Below are 19,815 nucleotides of genomic sequence, written 5' to 3'. Positions count from 1 at the left end.
TTGTCTGGTTTATTAGGAGTAAGTAGAGAAGAAGAATTTGAACAAATTAATCACGGCACGTGTTATTTAGCACAAGAGCCGACGGTAGCTTTTCCTGGACGTTTGCAAAGGGAGCGGTGACTGAGCTGTTGGTTGCAATTCACAGCTCTCACCACTAGATGCCACTAAAACTTACACACTGAACTTTTAAATGAAATACTTAGTTAAGGAAATTAATTGCAGGTCTGTGATGGGATGCAAAGTCTGTTCTCTTCCATTACAGTCAAATGCACAACATCTTCAGTGGAGATAAATTCCCTTCCAGTAAGATTACAGTGGATTTTTATCTCTTTGAGGTGTTTCTAGTAATAACTCAGATAATGTAGGGTAATGAAAACATCTTATTAACTATTACACTAAGTTGGCAGACGAGTCCTGATTAAGCTATTAAGGAATGAAGGGATGGATCAGCACTTTGTTGAACTTCCGTATGCACCCTCAAGTCTTTCTCAAGTAGATGAGCTCAAGCTGAATGCCACACAACCTTTGCTTCCTTTTCCTTACACTTTTGCATCCGAGAGTGCACCTGAAGGTAAGTCGATCACTGCTCCTGTCCAGAAACTGCCCACAGCCTGAGAACAAGCTGCTCATTTTGTTTCTCCTCTGGCTTTCACACATCACAAGCAACGCACCGCTTCTTCCTGTAGATCACGCTGACCCTACCTAACCACCCCTGGCTAGCTGGCTGGCTGGCAGGCACGCTTTTTAAGAACTGCTCAGGTAGAAAGAGCTTCCCTTGTAGCATCCTGTGACTTCTTATCTGCAAGACGTCTCAATGACTTGACAACCTTGCCTCTTAGTCTGCACTCAAGAGGCTGTAGCCGACATCGTCTTCCTGGTCGACGGGTCGTGGAGCATCGGCATTGAGAACTTCGAGCAGATCCGTCAGTTTCTGTTCACGCTGGTGAACAGCTTTGACGTCGGGCCTGAACACGTCCGCATCGGGCTGGTCCAGTACAGCACCTCTCCACGCACAGAGTTCCTGCTCAACACCTTTAACAACAAAAACAACATCCTCCAGTACATCACAAAATTGCCTTACATGGGGGGCGGCACCCAGACGGGGCAAGGCTTGGACTTCATGCTGAATGAGCACTTTGTGGAGGCGGCTGGCAGCAGGGCTGGCCAGAAGGTGCCTCAGATCGCTGTGGTGATCACCGATGGCAAATCGCAAGACAACGTGGAGTCCTACGCCGAGAATCTGAAGAGAAAGGGAATTGTTTTGTACGCAATTGGTATCAAAGACGCGGATGAAGAGCAGCTGAAGGAGATAGCGAATGAGCCGGACAGCCAGCACGTCTACAGCGTGTCTGATTTTGCAGCGCTGCAGGGAATCTCTCAGAGCATCGTCCAGACGCTTTGCACAACTGTAGAAGAAGCCAAACGACAACTCCAGCAATTGTCTCAAGGTAATAAGTGTCACACCGCACTGCTTGTTGGGACTTAAGTATTTCTTATATCTCAGCAATGATTGAGCCTTACTAGAGTTTTACAGGCCGGTTGTTGCCCAAAGTATTTTTATTCTCCAGAAACAGAATTCACTGAAATGTCATCTGTCAGAAAAAGGTTGTAAACCTTTATTTAATCAGCCTTGAGCGTTCAGAGAAAGTGGACAACAGAGTATAATGTGTTTAATTATTGACAAAACAATCAAATGATCTTGTACTTGTTGGCTTGAAGATGAGCTTCACAGATCCTGTATGAACTGTGAGAGTAGTAAACAATTTGAACTTAAATTGTAAAAGGACCAAATGTCCAGTCAGCTGCTGTTTCCGAGGTCAATGCTTTCATTTAAAATCTCATTTCGTTATCGCTGAAACAAATACCACCCTATTTGAAGCTATTATTGGTTAGTTTTTGTTGACAGGATCTGTCAGGTGTCAATTCAGCTTGTATGTGGTCATTTTCTGCAGTTTGTATTTCTGTGGTGTTTAATTTTGCAGCATTCCCAGGTGATCCACCCTGCGTATATATAAGCCCTCATGCAACTGGTGCACACTCAGAACTGACCGTTTTAACCACCGTCGTCTTCTTTTGTCAGCAGCTCTGCTGTCTGGTCTGGTGGCCTTGCTCAGGGAAGTGAACCTGGGTTTAATGTTGCTCTGGGACAGGGGTTTTCATACTCTGTGGATCCCCCTCAGACAAAACTGAGAAAACATCATCCCCCAACACTGCTCTCGTGTCAAAACATTTCATGAATCTTCCCATCACGCTCTGGGAGATGTAAACAGGAATTATTATGCTGCCATGGAGCTGGTTAGTGGTGGTGCTTTCCATTTACCTCGGAAGTCGGAAAACCTCCATCGGTCAGGTTAGACACTGGTGCTGGCCACGTTATTATTTAAAATTACTATTATTGATACATTTAGCTGACGCTTTTATCCAAAGCGACTTACATGTCTATGCATGTCAGAGGTCGCACGCCTCTAAGTGTCTTGCTCAGGGACACAATGGTGGATGTCTCACAGTGGGAATCGGACCCAGGTCTCCCACAGCAAAGGCAAGCATCTTATCTGTGCGCCATCAACACCCACGATACACATGCAGTTAAACCGTGGGTCACAGGAGGGGGGGATGTTGATCCGGCTGCAAATCAGCCACCCAGACAAGCAGCGGATGGAGGCCTCGGCAGACTACGCTGGATAGAGCGTGTGGGAGAAGAAAGACAAGCGCTCCGCCGTGTGAATTCCCTCCTGCTGATGTCCTGTTTAGTTGAACAGTAACAGATTCTAGAAACTCCCGAACAGCGAGGATCAGTCTGTCTTCCAGTGATTTGTGACAATTCAGCTTCGGCGGCGGCGGAGGGCGTGTACGTGAGGCGAGCACTTCCCCTCCCTCTAACAGGGACACTTGCTGCTGAACAGACTGTTCCTGCTGCTCCCTGAGAAAAGAAAATGTTTCTGCTGATACCTGTTCAGAAACCCCCCCCCAGAAAACTGGATTCTGATGGTAACTTGTTTTACCAAGCCAGATAAAAGGTAACGCCCTGGCAGTGGCAAATAATAGCTTTGTTTTAATATTTGATTTGATTACATTAATGTTTAAGTTGAGATTTAACAGAAATATTTTATTGCTGCTGTGTAAATGGAATACTGCTGGGAAAAACCGCCTTATTTGTTTAAAAGTGTTTACAAACCACATGTTATTGCACTTTTGTGTATATAGCAGTGCATTTAAATAAAAAGTGCGCAGTACACTACTTTAGAATTCAATATTCAATTTTGCACATAACAATGAGATTAATCGTGAATTTGAATCGTTGCCCGGCACTAAAAAAAACGCATCGTGCAGTATTTACTCATACTGAACACAGTAACAACACGTCCACAGATGGCAGCATACAGCTTTCACTAACTGTTGATACTCGGAGCAGCCATCTTGGATCACGAAGTCGGGGTAGTGCGATTCTCCCGACTTTCCAAATCCGACTTAAAGGGGTCGTTCCATTTGAAATTTCCGACTATGAACTCGGAATTTGTGACTTCCCATGTCAAATGGAACGCACCATTAGCTGTGACTACATTTATTATGTACATTTTGGTAAATTTGCGTCATAGGTATGCCGAATTATTGTCAATTAGCATCTCTGAGTGTTTCAGGAATTTTTTATGGATAAACGACACAAACACATCACATTTTCCTTAACTTGTTGCTCCAAATGTTGACTTTTTTTCTCCCTCCTGTCCAGAATGTGCCAAAGCCACGGTGGCTGACATCGTCTTCCTGGTGGACGGCTCCTCCAGCATCGGCGTGACGAGCTTTCAAGAGGTCCGGACTTTTCTCCACAACGTCATCGAGGGCCTCGACATTGGCCCCAACAAAGTTCGGATCGGCGTGGCTCAGTACAGTGATGACCCTTACCAGGAGTTCCTGCTGAAGGATCACAAGGACAAGAAATCCCTGCTGGCCGCGGTGGATAACATTCCCTACCGAACGGGAGGCACAGAAACTGGCAAGGGCATCGACTTCCTCCTGACGCGGTACTTCACCAAAGAGGCGGGAAGCCGAGCCAGCCAGCGGGTGCCCCAGATCGCTGTGGTCATCACAGATGGGGACTCTGCAGATGATGTGATAGATCCCGCCCAGCGTCTGAGGCAGCACGGAGTCATTGTGTTTGGCATCGGGGTGGGACAAGCCAACCAGGAGCAGCTTCAGTCCATCGCCAACCAGCCTTCTGACCGCTTCCTGTCTGCCATCGATAGCTACCAGGCTCTGCAGAGGCTGACAGACAGTCTGCTGCAAACTGTATGCGTCTCTGTGGAAGCTCAGAGGCAAGGTAAGGCAGAGGATTATCTATAGATTATATGTCATTTATCTTGCAATGAATCAGAAGAAAACAACTGCCCAAACAGTTGTTTGTTGCAACGTAGAGAAACAACTGAAAAGTAACTGAGAGGAATTTAAACCAACTCAAATCTTGCTCTTCACTTGTTGTTGTACTCCAGCTCTTCAGCGTTCAGGGTGTTGTAAGTTCATCATAGCATCACCGTTGGGTATGGCTACAGGCAGAGCTCTATGGTTGTTGTCTTTTTTATCAAGGTAAAAAAAAAAGAAAATTTAGATTTCATAAAATACCATTGGCAGCTGATTTGCTACAGCAGGGTCAGCAAATAAGTTGTTACTTGAAAGTTTGGCGGGCCAGAACATTGTTAATTTACCATTTATAGTTAAAACATTTGCTGTTTGTGCGATTAGCTCAGTTGGTAGTGCACAGGTCTCAGTATTTTTTTCTTCCTTTATCAACAACATTGTGAAGAGATTGTATTATCACATTAAGCATGTGCAGGAGTGAGATTGGTCCACATCAACCTATGGACGCTTATTTTCGTGTCTCCATGCAGACGAAATTCCTGCTTTTTCCATTCACGTGATCTCGCGTTTTAATTTTATTCATTTATCTGACGCTTTTATCCAAAGTGACTTATAATTGCTGTATGTGTCAGAGGTCGCACGCCTCTGTAGCAAGGTGTGTCAAGCTAGCCAGAGACTCTTGAATTTTCTTCAGAACTTTTCAAAGCAAAATCTCTCAATGAAACACAACATACTGCTACAAAGGCTTTTATTTTGTAGCCACAATCACTTATTGATTATGTGAGTAACTTTTGCTGTCATGACTGAGATCTGTTTTGCCGGTATCAAAGTAATCTGGCCACGGGCGAGACATTATTGCTGGCAGGCCAGCTTTGGCCCACGGGCCACCTATTGCCGACGACTGATCTATAGTTTAATTATCTTTGCCAGACATAAGCTTATTTTCACAGGATGAGTACTACTCACATGACTGGGTAACTGACCTTTATATGCAAAACTGATGAAGTTGCTCACCATTAATGTTTGGTGGATCTTAGACTCAGGAACTGACATTATGCAATATATTGCATAAACTATGCAAGAATCAAAATGTCACTTCTCCTCGAAAGCATATCTTTTTTCTGCATAACATTTTTAAAATGCTTCGAGCCTGCAGACACAACACATGAAGGCTCTGTAGTGATTAATGTAACACACTCTGGTTCAAGTGATGTTTGAGGTCAGCCAGCAATGAGCCGCTTTCCACAGAAACGGTTAATCGGCCATTAACAAAGTAGGCATCCAGATAAGGTTTACCATTTGCTTTTAGCGTAGTGTTCGTTAATTTTTCCATCCTGAATCAGCCGTCTTTTGGAGTCCTTTGCTGTCCAGATGATGTGGGTTCAAATGGGGTCGATCTGCCTGTAAGAAAGCGGTATATACCTACTAATAAGTACGGAAGTCCAATCCAGCCAAGATACTGAAGGACACGGCGTGATAATAAGGAGATATCTCCTTATTATCACGCCGTGTTCTGACTTGGGAATTATCAATCAGTATCTTGTAATTCATAGGCAAGATGCGGTCTTATTTTGATTTACACTGTTATAAAAGAGAAAGATTAATCGTCTTTCGTTACAATAATTTCTTCTGGATGGAGTGGTCTACTTTTTTACGATAAAACAATAACAATAATTATCGTGGTATCATATTTTCCAATAACAATATAACAAATGTTCAATATTATAATATAATTGTTTGATTTTATTCTCTTACACGTCGTCATACACAAATTAGGACTTATTTTTTTATTATTATATTTATTATTTTGTTGAAGACAAAAAAAAAGGAATGAAAAAAAGCTTTTACTTAATTTTACTCGTGCATATTTGTTGACAAAGATTTTATCATAATAGTTTTGAATGTTCTGCCTCGGATCTATGAAGTGATCCTACTGTTTGGCCTCAAGTGGTGACCATAAAGAAAAGTTTAAACCACAATTTAACCATCAGGTTTCTTCACTCAGGAGCAGAAATCAGCCTTTAAACTCTAAAAAATTCCGATTTGATACTTATCGTGATAATTATCGATATAGAAATATATGAAAGTATCGTGATAACATTTTTGGCCATATCGTCCAGCGCTAAGATCTTCTTACTCTTCCTTTTGGTCTGTTTTCTTTCAGCGTTGAAAGAAACTTTTGCAGACATTTTCTTCCTGGTGGACAGTGGTGTGACTGCATCAGATTTCCAGCAGATCCGGACCCTCCTCATCCGACTGGCCAATCAACTGAACATCGGAGCGTCCGCCTACCGTCTGGGCTTGGCCCAGTATGGTCGGGATATGAAGGTGGAATTTCTTCTCAATACTTACCAAACCAAAGAGGAAACCATGAATGCTACTAAGCGTTTTCGCCAGCGCAAACTGTCGCCCAACGAGCCTCGTAACCTGGGCAGCGCGTTGGAGTACGCCAGCACTAACTTTTTCACTAGTGCTGCAGGAAGCCGGGCGGACCAAGGCTACAGACAGTACCTGGTTGTTCTAAGCGGAAAAGACTCAGATGATCCTGTGTACAGGGCGTCACGTCTGATCAAATCATCAGGAGTAACTGTGGTGGGGATGAGCTTTGGTGCTTCGATGACGGAAATGCGCGTCATCGCCACTGAGCCGTACCTATACAACACTGTTATCAATGCTATAAATACTCTGAAGGCTATTTTTGAAACAGAGGAAGAACAGACTACTCTTACGGAAGGTAGGAATGTTTTTTTAATTATACTTTCATTCATTTATTATTTTAGTCCACCTTTGACAGGCCCTTCATCTTGAAAGGTATCTGGTTCTATCTTCTATACCGTTGAGTGAATCATAATAATGATTTTATGATAATACGCCCCTTTCACAGATTGCAGAGCAGCCAAGCTGGCAGACATCGTTTTCATCATTGATGAGTCGGGAAGCATTGGAACCACCAACTTCCAGCTGGTGCGCGCCTTCTTGCACTCGATTGTGAGCGGCATGGAAATCAGTCCGGCCAGAGTCAGAGTGGGCATCGTGATGTACAGTGACAAGCCCACCGCACTGGTCCACCTCGACACCTTCAGTGACAAGGACGAGCTGCTGAATTTCATCAAAATCCTGCCTTACCATGGAGGCGGTACGAAAACTGGAGCCGCCCTAAAGTTCACCCGGAAGAATGTTTTTATCAAGGAAAAAGGGAGCAGAATAGATAAGGGTGTCCAGCAGGTGGCGGTGGTGATCACAGACGGTGAATCCCAGGACAATGTGAGCACAGCGGCAGCTAATCTCCGTCGGGCTGGTGTCACTGTTTACGCAGTCGGAGTCAAAGACGCCAATGAGGCCGAGCTGGCTCAGATAGCGTCTTATCCCCCCAATAAGCATATGTATATTGTGGACAGCTTCGCCAAGCTGAAATCGCTGGAGCAGATCATGCAGAAAAGTCTGTGCCACAACATTATTCGGCAAGCGTTCTCAGTCAGTACAAGAAGAACTAGCATCAAAGAAGGTCTGAACGAGCTTTGTTTATTTAAATATCAAGACAATTTTAAGTGGAAGTTTAAAGAAAACTTAAAACATTTATTAAATTAATGTAAATGTATGTACAGCTGATGCATTGGGAATAGAGCTCAAAATGTTTTTGTTTTTCCTTTTCCAGGCTGCGTACAAACGGATGAAGCTGATATTTTCTTCCTGATTGATCACTCGGGAAGCATTTACCCCACTGACTTCCAGGACATGAAGAAGTTCATCATTGAGTTTCTTCATACCTTCCGTATTGGGCCACAACATGTCCGCATGGGGGTCGCAAAATACGCAGATTCGCCAGACTTAGAGTTTGACCTGACAACCTACTCAGATGCCGCGACACTGGAGAAAGCCGTAGAGGAGATTGAACAATTAGGAGGCGGGACGGAGACGGGAAGAGCGCTGGAATTCATGGTACCACACTTTAAAAGAGCAGTTGTCACTCGTGGCCATAAAGTCCCAGAATACCTGGTGGTCATCACTGACGGAAAATCCAGTGATAACGTCATGGCTCCTGCAGAAAAGCTCAGGGCTCAGGGAGTCATCATCTATTCCATCGGGGTGAAAGCTGCAGATGAAGATGAGCTGGTAGAGATCTCCGGCGACCCTAAGAGGACTTTCTTTGTCAATAATTTTGATGCTCTGAGGCCCATCAAGGATGACATCATCACAGACATCTGTTCGCAAGACGGTAAGGAAAACTGGAGTACAGCTTAAAATGTGTGTTTACCATATTCTGTACGTGGCAGTTAAGGGCAACACACACCAGCATCAGATAGCCGATAGCAGAGAAGTAACAGGTAATGAGAAGAGAGATGGGGCGTGACCTGCAACAAAGGCCCCCAGCTGGGTGTGAACTCATTTGCAGTTTGTGGTCGATAAAAACAACTCGATCACAATAACATTCGATATACAGGTCTTGCAGATGACCCATCTCTAAGGGCACAGAAAGCAGACAAATTTTTACCTTGCTGCCGCTTGTTTCGACCCCGTAACATTAGATGCTGCTGGCTGATAAACGTCACCAGTAGCAGGAATAAAAAATAACACATCCGTGCTTCTGTGTCTACAGCTTGCAAAGACGTACCGGGCGACCTCCTTTTCTTGATCGACAGCTCTGGCAGCATCTATCCACAAGACTATGAGAAAATGAAAGACTTCATGAAAGCTGTCATCAGCAAGTCCGTCATCAGGCAGGACGAGGTGCATGTCGGTGTCATGCAGTTCAGCACCGTCCAAGACCTGGGGTTCCCGCTCAACCGCTACTACACCCAGGAAGAAATGATGACCGCAATCGACGCTATGCAGCAGCTTGGTGGAGGCACGCTCACCGGTGAAGCACTCACAGATGTGTCGCAGTATTTCGATGCAAACCGAGGCGGGCGCCCTGACCTGAGGCAGAGGCTGGTAGTGATAACAGATGGCGAGGCCCAAGACGTTGTCCTAGGCCCCGCCGAAGCTCTGAGGGACAAAGGAGTGTTGATCTACACCATCGGAGTGGTGGACGCCAACACCACCCAGCTGCTGGAGATCAGCGGTTCACCAGACAGGGTGTATGTCGAGAGGGACTTTGATGCTCTGAAGGACCTGGAGAGCCAGCTGGCCTTGGAGCTCTGTGATCCAGAGAGAGGTAACTATCCCAGAACATCAAATCATTTCAGTTATAGAGCATAACCGTTTGTAAGCCACAGATTCCCTCTTCTTTTACTCTTTGACTCCCATCTTGTAGAAAAACATGTATATATCGGCAGTCGGATCCTAAATTTTATTTTCTTAATCAAAAACCCTTTGAAGAATTGCACTGGAAATCTGTCTTGGAAATCCAACCTGGTTCTAACTTCTAGGTTGCAACATAATAGTGTTGCTGGACAGTGCCATTCCCCTAAAACTCATTGACAAGAAACCTAATCCTGACACTGAATTTGGTGGTAGATTTGGCTCCCGTTTCAAATGCTGAAAAGAACTCCACTGTCAACAAAACCCAGACGAACCTTGGAGGTGTTGTTAGTTGTTTGCTAGCCAACAAGACTGAATATGTAAATAAGACAGCTTTGACATTTTTGGAATATTGCTAAGATGGAAAATATAAATATATGTACATATAAATACAGAGTGGTTCTTTTAAGTTACTGATTCATTATAATGTAAGTGCACCGCTAGTTCTCCCTCATCTTTCCTGCTACCCTTCCCTCTGATCCCATTTGCTCTTTGTCCTTTTATTTCCAACCAGAGTGCAAAAAGACAGAAAAGGCCGACATTATTTTCCTGGTGGATGGCTCCACAAGCATAACCCTGAGCAAGTTTAGAAGCATGCAGAAGTTCATGGAGTCCATTGTAAACCAAACCACAGTTGGCAAGGACCTGACTCGCTTTGGCGTCATTCTGTACTCCACCAACCCCAAATCTATTTTTACTCTGAAACAGTATGACACCAAACGAGATGTTGCTCAAGCGATATCAGCACTGAAGTCCCCCTTTGGAGATACCTACACTGGCAAGGCTTTGGCATACTCTTTACAGTTCTTTAACGCTCAACATGGTGGCCGGGCGGATCTCCAGGTGCCTCAGATTCTCATGGTGATCACAGATGGTGATGCCACTGACCCTAACAATCTGCTTGCGCCGTCAAAGGCACTGGCAGCGAAAGGGATCACCGTCTTCAGTATCGGAGTGGAAGGCGCCAACAAGGCGCAGCTAGAGATCATGGCTGGTAACGACAAGTCCAGAGTTTTCTATGTAGACAATTTCGCCGCCCTGGAAACTCTGTACAAGAACATAACTCATGTCCTCTGCAATACCACCAAGCCAGGTAAGAGGCATAGCACCTTTTGTACACAGTACAATCTGTGGTGTTGGAAAACCCAACAGAATGAATGTTGTCAAATATGCAAGTAACCCATGAAACATACTGATATACCTGTGATAAGTAAAGATCTACCAGTAATGTCATCCTGTCCATTTGAGGGCTGAAAATCTACCAAGAATGAATTCTAATGAACGTGAAGTGCGGCAGGTATATGGCACACTTTATTAATAATGACAATACATTTCTTCTCTTTGCTTTTGCAGTTTGTGAAAAACAGAAGGCTGACCTGGTCTTCCTACTCGATCAGTCTGGCAGCATCGACAGCGCTGACTACACCATCATGAAACAGTTCACCACAGATTTAGTGACCAGCTTCAAAGTCAGTCAGGATTTAGTGCATGTAGGACTTGCCCAGTTCAGCAGCATTTTCCAGAATGAGTTTTACCTCAATCAGTTCTACAACGAGGAAGCCGTGACCAAGCACATCATGGATATGGTGCAGCTCGGTGGAGGCACCAACATCGGGCTGGCTCTGGATTCCATCAGCGAGTATTTTGAGGCGTCGCGAGGAAGTCGTAGATCTGCTGGGATCTCCCAGAATCTTGTGCTGATCACAGATGGGGAATCGCAGGACGACGTGGAGGATGCAGCTGATCGTCTCAGGGCTCTGGGGATCGAGATGTTTGCCATCGGCATTGGAGACGTCCACGATCTGGAGCTCCTGCAGATCACGGGCACCCCGGAGAGGCTGTTTACTGTGCAGAACTTCGGCAACTTGGAAAACATCAAGCAAAAGGTGGTAGACACCATCTGCAAATCCAGACCCCCCGAAGATCAATCCAGTGAGTTTAAAAGGGACTTTGCTTCTCTGTCTGTCTTTTTTCATACCATATCCCTCTGTTTCTATGACTGCCAAATATAAAGACATATGTCTCTTTGCTACAGCTTGCAGCATTGATATCGCTATGGGATTCGATATAACTCGAAGAACTGGCGCTCCTGGTGAGATGCTGGTCAGCGGCCACACCAAGCTCCAAACCTTCCTGCCAGAGATCGCCCATTACGTCTCCTCGGTTGAAGGCCTGTGCTGCGTCGGCCCCGCACCCATCAAGACCAACATCGCCTACCGAGTGGTGGGTCGTGATGGACGCTCCCTGTACGACTTGAACTTTGAGGGCTACAGCGAAGACGTAGTGAGGAAGGTCATGACCTTGAATTTGGCAGAGCCGACCTACTTCAACACGGCCCTGCTGAAATCCTTCGGGCAGAAGTTCAGCGCCGAGTCCAGGGCTGGCGTGAAGGTGAGATTTACAAACACTTAAACTATCCCTCTCTAATTGTATTGTGTTCACATCCCAATTTATAAAGGAGATGTTTGAGTTGGAACTCTTAGCTTTTGTGGAAATCCTTTTTAGAAATCCACCGGACAGGTTTGCACTAATACAAGTTAGACAGTTTCACAAAAATAAAAACCAGCAATGAGAAAGGGAGTCTTTAGAGACCAAATATATTCATTCAACTATTGTTTCACCCGTACGTGTAGGAGCCATTATACATGAGGGGGACATGTCCACCCCCACATTTCAAAATCTATATTTTGTCCCCCTCACGGGTTTGAATGACTAGTCAATCAATCAGTCAATCACACGCCGCATCAGACATGATTAAAGGCCAGTAATCTACTTTTAATTTTGATACATTTTCCATTCATACCTTCATAATTTAACCAGTGTGTAATCCGCATTTTGCTTCATCAACCGAAATGATCCAGTCTGTGCGCTGCAGTTACGCAGAAGAACGGCGGGCGTCTCAGTCACAGAGCTGGGCAGATGCAAACATGTAGAAAATCAGGCAAACACCTTTTTCAGTTTAAGGCTTTATTTTTCTAATAGTATAACTTAAATCCAGTGAGCGCACACCGTGGCACTGCTGGCCGTGTTGGAAAGCAGCCTGCGTCGCTCTTTATCAAGCCGGCAAATAAATACTTTCATTTTCCATTAACGCGGCATTAAAGCGTATTCTCTCTCTGCAGAGCAAACGTAGACTTCACACTGTAACATAAGTTAGATGATTGATTGATTCTGAAAAATTAACAGTATCCTGTTGTTGAAAAGAGCATCGCTTTCTTTTGATGAATATTAGCCGGTTAGGTTTTTTTAACATTGGTTAGGCCTACTATTTGTTTGATAGCGCTGTCCGACGGTGAGTCCATAAACAGAAGCTCGCCGGTGAAACTAATCTTGGCTTCACTCAGCAGCTACTTAGAGCTGTTATTTATTCAGGAAACAATCATTTCTGAGATGCACATAGAGAGAGAAAATATGGTGGATAAAACAGTCCTCTTGGTCTTTATGCATGACGCACAGCTTCCTCTGTATGCAGCTTTACCTGCTTCAACAACGAGCTGCTCCGTGTTGCTGCCACAATCATTCTTCTGTGTTGTGAAGATTATTTAGATGCTTTAGGAATAATCAGATTGTTTTGGCTGCGTGTGCTGCTGCAAAGCAAGAGGTTTGGTCGGCTACATGTCCATAATAAAAGACACATGCAACAATAGTGTCTAGGCAGCAAGCTGATATTTTAAAGTGATCTTCTCAACACATTCATGGAGATTTTAAAAAAGAAATTGTTTTAAACAGAAATAGCTAAAGATAATCAACCAGCAAAGCAAATTGCATTTCTTAGAAATAACTATGTTGGACAGCAGATGAAATATATTATTATACTTTTACTTGAGTAGGTTTGCAATTTTTTCCTCTGACTTTTTATGGGAATAATTGTACTTTTTCTTGAGTAAAGATTTTGAGTACTCTACCTGCAACTGGCCAGCGGCACCAGTACTAGCGCTGACATGAACATGAGACAGACAGCAGAGATGAGGGCAAGAGCAGAACAGAGTCAAAGCCAGCACAGTCCAAAGCAGCAGTTTATGGTAATACTGATGATGATATGACTTATTTAAGTGTAGTTATCAACTAAAGGGCTCAGCTGAAGTCATTACTTTACTTTAGGAGAGTTAGAGAGGGATGTTTCTAGTTTTGAAAATGTATTTTAAAGGCTCATTTAGTTATGTACCATAAATTTAATTGTCGTTTATTATTTATGTATCCATAAACAATTGAAAAGTAGTCAGTGTTCACACAGAGACGAGCATCCTACAGTATTTTAAGAGGACTGAGCTCACAGGAGTAGTAGTAGAACAAACTGAGGAGGACGAGCTTGTAAGTTGTACTGATAGCTACTAGACCAAAAGCAAGTCATCAGAGTTTGCATTGAAGACAGTTCTGTGTTAACAAACATGTGTTGCAGGAAGAGTCAGGGCCAAGTGAGACACAGGAAACATCACAGACAGCTCACAAATGTAACATTGGGATAATTAAATACATTTGTGCTGTGGCTACATTAACTAGCAGCTGTTCCATGGTTTTAATGGTATGTAGTCAGTTTTGTTCTAGTTATATTATACTCCTTGTCTCTGACCCTCTCCCTCTCCGAGTTTTTCTCCATCTTCTGTCACTACAAAGACCCTCTTTCAGCCACACTAATAAGTACATTCTCTTTTCAAAAGCTGTTAGAAATGAGCACTTAAGTACTTTATTTAAAAAAGAAAATCGGGGGGGCATGTCCCCGAACCCCCCCAGCACGGGACCCCGCCCAGCTGCTGATGGTGGAGTTTGGCTCCTACGCCCCACAAAAGAAGTGTTCAATTCCTTCATATAGTTTTTTGTGGAAGGGAACAGAACTGAAGCTGCATCCTCACTGCAGACCTTAGAGCTCAATTTCTTTTTGTGAAGCTTTTTTGTTCCCTCTCTTTCCGCGTAGTGCAGAATTTTGACGGTGGTTGCATGAACTCTGATCAGACGTCCAGACTGACGTCGCTTTTCAAAAGCTCCTGCCTGCATCTGACCAAGTATGAAAGTGGAAACTAGACTTGGGCTGGTCAGACAACAAATGAAACTGATTTTGGTCACTTTGGCCTGCAGTCTGAACATAGCCCGAGTGACTTGTAGCTGTAGCTCAGGCAGATTTTTAAGTACTTCAAAATTAAAGCGTCATTAATTCAGTAAAATCCTTTATGCGGTTTGTATCTCTGTATTCTATTATCCATGGCTGACTAATTAAAGCATTTCAGCTGAATGGTGGGAATCAAGGAGACGAGATGAAGTTTCCTCATCAATAAAATCAGTCTAACGTGCGATCAACCTCGTCCCTCAGGTGCTGGTGATCTTCTCAGACGGACTCGATGAAGACGTGATGAAGCTGGAGCATGAGTCAGACCTGCTGCGACAGTCTGGTAAACACAGACAGGTTTTTGTGTGGTGATCCAAGACGACCACGGTTTGCATTTCTCCTGGTAACAGCGAGTACAGCTGTTTGCAGAGAAATGACACACGCTTTCATCTTCTGTGTGATTTTTTATTTTCTGCAGGGGTCAGCGCTCTGCTGACTGTGGCCCTGGAGGGAGCGCGGGACCCCGCCCAGCTGCAGATGGTGGAGTTTGGCCGAGGGTTCGGCTACAAGCTTCCTCTCAGCATCGGCATGCAAAGTGTCGGCAGCACCGTCCTCAAACAGATCGTAAGTCATTCACGTCACCACAGGTTGAAAATCATCTGCTATAAACATATTCAGATCTGATTGGACAGATCATTGGATTCAAGTGAAATAAAATCGCTATTGGTTCAAGGTATTTTCACGCTTTGTACACCAGCAGGGTCTACTAAATGCTTCAAACTCTTTCCAACACCAGAACTGTCTCATTTTACATTTTGTTTTATTTATACTTGTAGGAGTAGAAATGTAAAATCGAGACATCCTGGTTTTAGCAGTGCATTTTATTTCCCTTGATGTTTGTCAGTTTCAACGCTTATTCTGGTGACTATTTTCTTTCAAGCAGTACGATGTGTCTGTAAGTTCTGCAAGTTCAGCCATTTATTGTTAAGTGACACAAATTAAAGACAGTTATGAGCTTTTCCACTTCTCACTAGTCAAGTTTATTAATAAATCACATTATTAAAAAAAAAAACAGAGTTGACCAAAGTGCTGAACACTTTGAAAATTTAAACCAGATAAATTAAAACAGGCCAAACAATTAATGACATAAAGCAATAAGACAGAAAAACAAGACAGTTAAATAAAATTAAATAAAATAAAATACAATCTACCTGGCTGTACTAATGTTACCTGTCGAAATTAAAACACATTTTAGCTGCCACCTGTAAGTTCTGGTGTTCAAGTAAAAACTACTTGGTGCTGAAAGAAAGGATGTATGAAAAGAGTCTAATGCCTCGAAGTATTTAACAAACGAGCTAAGTTACCTTTAGAGCCATTATCACACACATGAATGTGAGAACGGAGACGCACGGGGGGGGGGCGGGGGGCTGCTCAAATAAAATCACAGCTGCCTCTGGTGTTTCCACACGGCGACTTTTATCAGCTCAAGAGATGAGCCAGACGGGCTGATGAGTGGCGTGAAACCGTCATTAAGAGAGCTGAAAATGAGAGCTGCTCTTAGTGTGTTGGAACAGTTTTGTTTGTCTCCCTTGAAATGGAAATGCTTTCTCTATTTTTTTCCTGGTGGTCTGATTCGTCACATTTTTAGCAGTAGATCACAGCTGAGACGTTGAGAGTAAAGTGATGGAGAGATGTCGCGCTTTTCTCGGCACGATTAGTTTAGAAAAGGTTTTCATGTCCTGGCGTGTCTGTTTGCAGGAATGGAAACCAGGAAAAAGCCTCAGGGAAGTGTTGGTTGAAGAAAATATGTAAATTATTCACCATGTTAAGGAAAAGGCCATTGGCAAAGAAAAACCCCACAAGAATCCAGTCAACCTTAACAGCTTTCTCCTACTTTAAGAAATACACATACATAACCACGTTTAACACGGCAGCCAAAACCTCCAGCAGGTAGACGCTGTGACTTTTCTTCTGATTTACTATTTATGACTTTACAAAGAATAAAAACAAAGCTTCAGTGAAAATGTACTTTTCATACACAGAATGCAGCTCAAAGTGCTTTACGTGCAGAGCGTCTCAAACAAAAACAGAACAGCAAAACAAGAGAAAGTATTAGTGCAGCACTGAACATAGCTGCACAGAAGAAGAAAAGAAAACATAAAATTGTAAGTTGAGTACGAATAAATAAAAGCTAAAAGTACAAAACGGCCTTCTGGATTAAATCTTTTGTCATATGTCCAAGTAACTGTTTAAATAAAAAACAAACTGTAAAATGTGTTCTTCAAGGAAAATGTGAGGCACGCTAAATTTGTTGTGGGAAAGAATAATCACTTGACTTAATAAGAGACCTATCAGACATAAACACGCTTATATGTTCACAGACAAGAGAAGGAGAAACAAAACAAACACCAGACGTCTGCGTCAGTTTTTAGGTGGTAAATAACAATAGCAAACCCAATGTGAAACATTCTATAGTTAATGTGTGTTGTACATTTCCCTAGATTTAAGATTTTAGCGGCTTATAACTATGTAATGTTTCTCTCAGCAGTAAACTCTAAAATCTTTTGCTGTGTTTTTTTTATTTTTATAAATAAGATGCATAAAAGAAATCAGAAAATATGCATTGTTTGGTTACTTTATTGATTTCTCCTCTGTCTCTCTGCAGGACTCTGTGTCGGATAAGGAGTGCTGCAACGTCATGTGCAAATGTTCTGGACACGAAGGCGTCCGTGGCTCTCGGGGCCCCCCGGGGTCAAAGGTGACTGGAACACACACATCTTTTAAAGCTTTAAACACCATGTCAAGGACGTTTGTAAAAACGTGCAACAAGCCGGTCTGAGAGCAAGCAGACACTTGCAGAGATCTTTATAAAGTAAGCAACAGGCCTGGAGGAGGGCAGACTTCCCTTTAAGTCCCGTTCTCCAGGCATTCCAGGGTCAGCGTTAAATGGATCCTGTTACACAGGGCAAAGCATGAAACGCCTCCTTTTCTCAAGGCTGAGAGGAGTGACTCAGATCATTGACTGAAGTATCCGTACAACATTGTAAAAATACTTGCAGGTAGGTCCCGCATTCAAAAACCGGCTTAAGTAAAAGTAAAAGCAGCAACACGTAGTTTAATCTGTAGTAAAAGAAGTCATTCTGCAGGTAACAAAGCAATCAATAAAACAATCAGTCAAATAAAAATCAGTTTTGCACACAGTTATGTGCAGCGAGTAGAACATGGAACAAGTCAATGTACAATAAAAGAAAAATAATTCCACATCACACATTGAAAGCTTTTTTGTAGATGTGAGATAATCCAGGACCAGTCTCTGAGCCTGCTCTCCTCTGGTAGACTGATCCAGACTGACGGGGCCCCTGATAGCAGAGGCCCCGTTTTCCTCTTTGGGTTTTAGCCAGGAGACCTTTGAATAGTTAGCAACGCCCAACCAGAGGATCTCAGTCTGTGTTCTGATTAAAGTGAGTACTCTTACATAAATGAGTACTAGGCCCGGTTGCCTTGTACCGTGCCCGAGCACGTTTTTCCCCCCTTGCCACTCCCCCCGGTGGCCTGCGCTCACACTGCGCCGGACTTTGGGGGTTAAACGTGCTCGGGCACGGTACGGATCGCCTAGTCTGATGCGAGGCTGGAGGAGATAAAGTGGTGGATGAGTTTCTCCAGATCTTCGGCTGAAATAAAATTATTTCTCAAATGATAAAACACATGACTGAACAACTTTCTTTATAATAGATTATTAATACTGATGCATCAGTGTCAGAGCAGCGTTTTACTGTTGCAGCTGCTCGAGGGGGATTTTTTCTATATCTTTCTATAACCTCTAGTTAGTTTAGTCCAGTGGCCCCTCCACAGGGTCCCCGGATAAATCTGAGTGGTTGTGAGATGATTAATGTGAGAGGAAACAAGAAAAACCAACGTTCTAATCAACAAATCTGTTTCAGTTGTGGGACTTTTCCAATCTTTCATTTGTTTTTGTCAAATAGTGGATAAAATTACTTTGTTGGGCTTCAAAGTGTTATTTAAATGAAACCATGTGAGACATGGCGGCGGGGGGGGGGTTATTTGGTGGAACTGCTGACAAATCAGAGACTCTGAAACATGACAAGAGACACTGCTTCAACACCGCAGGTTTAATCTACAACAATGCCTTTTTATGAGCTTGTCAAATGTTTTTTTACGTAAAATCTTAATGTGGAAAATGACCTCCGCTGTCAAATAAATGACGACCAGACTGAAACCCAAAGCCGTTAATTATACTGTGCAAGAACTCCCCTGTGGAACGTCCTAATTTATATTCTGTGATTAGATCTAATATTCTTGTGGAATACATATTTAAATATGCATCTTATTATTGTTTGGTTTGTTTGTATTATTATTATTTTATTTTATTTAAGAGAGCCCACTCAGGTAGTGCACCTGAATTTCGTTATATCCACCAGTACAATGACCTAAATACTCAAGTAAAGTACAATTACCTCAACTTTGTTTGGTTATTTCGCCTTTACAGAAAGTGGTTTGGATTATCTTGATTAGATGACGACACATTTAGGTGATTAAGAGGCATGTAGGTAAAGTGTTAGAATAACTCTAATGCTTATTATATTAATATAAAAGGGTTAACATTTTAAATAGGAGTCAAAAATGACACAAATATAATTTGGAAAGTTTGTGTGCTGTTCACATGTTGTACTTTTAAGGTTTTCAGAATCAGATTATCTTTATTTTTCTCAAATGTACTGATTGTGTTCTGAGGTTTTGAGGTCAGCAGCAGAATTATTAATACTAATGAGATCGGCAACATTACAGCGAGGTGAAACGACCAGAGGCGGCTCTTTTTCAGAAAGAAAATATATATAAATATTTACATAGAACAGCAAGTCTTCAATTTCATTATCCTCCTGGAAATAGACTTTTTGGAGTAGGACAAACTTTGCTGTCCTCCTTAATTAGTTTTATGCTTTTTAAATGTTTTTTCCTCTGCCACTCTGATCCTGTTGTGTGTTTTCTGAACAGGGTGTGTCTGGACAGAAGGGCTACCCCGGATTCCCGGGAGAGGAGGGCGTCGCTGTGAGTGCTTCTTCATTCATTAAAACATAATATTTGACCAGATTTGGTTAAACTGTTGGCTGCAGATGAAGGTTTGTTCCTAACTGCTGTCAAGAGATCTTTTTCCATTTTCCAAG

General features: G+C 43.0%; 1 protein-coding gene across 3 annotated transcripts in view; it reads left to right on the top strand.

The window, feature by feature from the left end:
• The window catches only part of col6a4a (collagen, type VI, alpha 4a), an 82,932-nt gene that overhangs the window by 28,706 nt on the left and 34,411 nt on the right, over positions 1 to 19,815 (top strand). For 2 of the 3 annotated variants that reach the window (XM_046043745.1, XM_046043744.1), the window contains exons 4-16: positions 840 to 1,448; positions 3,728 to 4,315; positions 6,515 to 7,084; positions 7,235 to 7,855; positions 8,006 to 8,566; positions 8,948 to 9,505; positions 10,106 to 10,684; positions 10,945 to 11,523; positions 11,627 to 11,982; positions 14,897 to 14,975; positions 15,111 to 15,256; positions 17,298 to 17,390; positions 19,646 to 19,699. In XM_046043745.1, the coding sequence (XP_045899701.1) occupies positions 840 to 1,448; positions 3,728 to 4,315; positions 6,515 to 7,084; positions 7,235 to 7,855; positions 8,006 to 8,566; positions 8,948 to 9,505; positions 10,106 to 10,684; positions 10,945 to 11,523; positions 11,627 to 11,982; positions 14,897 to 14,975; positions 15,111 to 15,256; positions 17,298 to 17,390; positions 19,646 to 19,699 (5,393 nt within the window). The remainder of the gene's footprint in view (positions 1 to 839; positions 1,449 to 3,727; positions 4,316 to 6,514; positions 7,085 to 7,234; positions 7,856 to 8,005; positions 8,567 to 8,947; positions 9,506 to 10,105; positions 10,685 to 10,944; positions 11,524 to 11,626; positions 11,983 to 14,896; positions 14,976 to 15,110; positions 15,257 to 17,297; positions 17,391 to 19,645; positions 19,700 to 19,815) is intronic. The other variant, XM_046043746.1, reaches the window with a different exon arrangement.

The sequence above is a fragment of the Micropterus dolomieu genome, linkage group LG03 (assembly GCF_021292245.1).
Source record: "Micropterus dolomieu isolate WLL.071019.BEF.003 ecotype Adirondacks linkage group LG03, ASM2129224v1, whole genome shotgun sequence".
Lineage (NCBI taxonomy): Eukaryota > Metazoa > Chordata > Actinopteri > Centrarchiformes > Centrarchidae > Micropterus > Micropterus dolomieu.
Note: the sequence above shows the minus strand (reverse complement) of the source record. Positions and strands in the feature narration are given on the sequence as shown.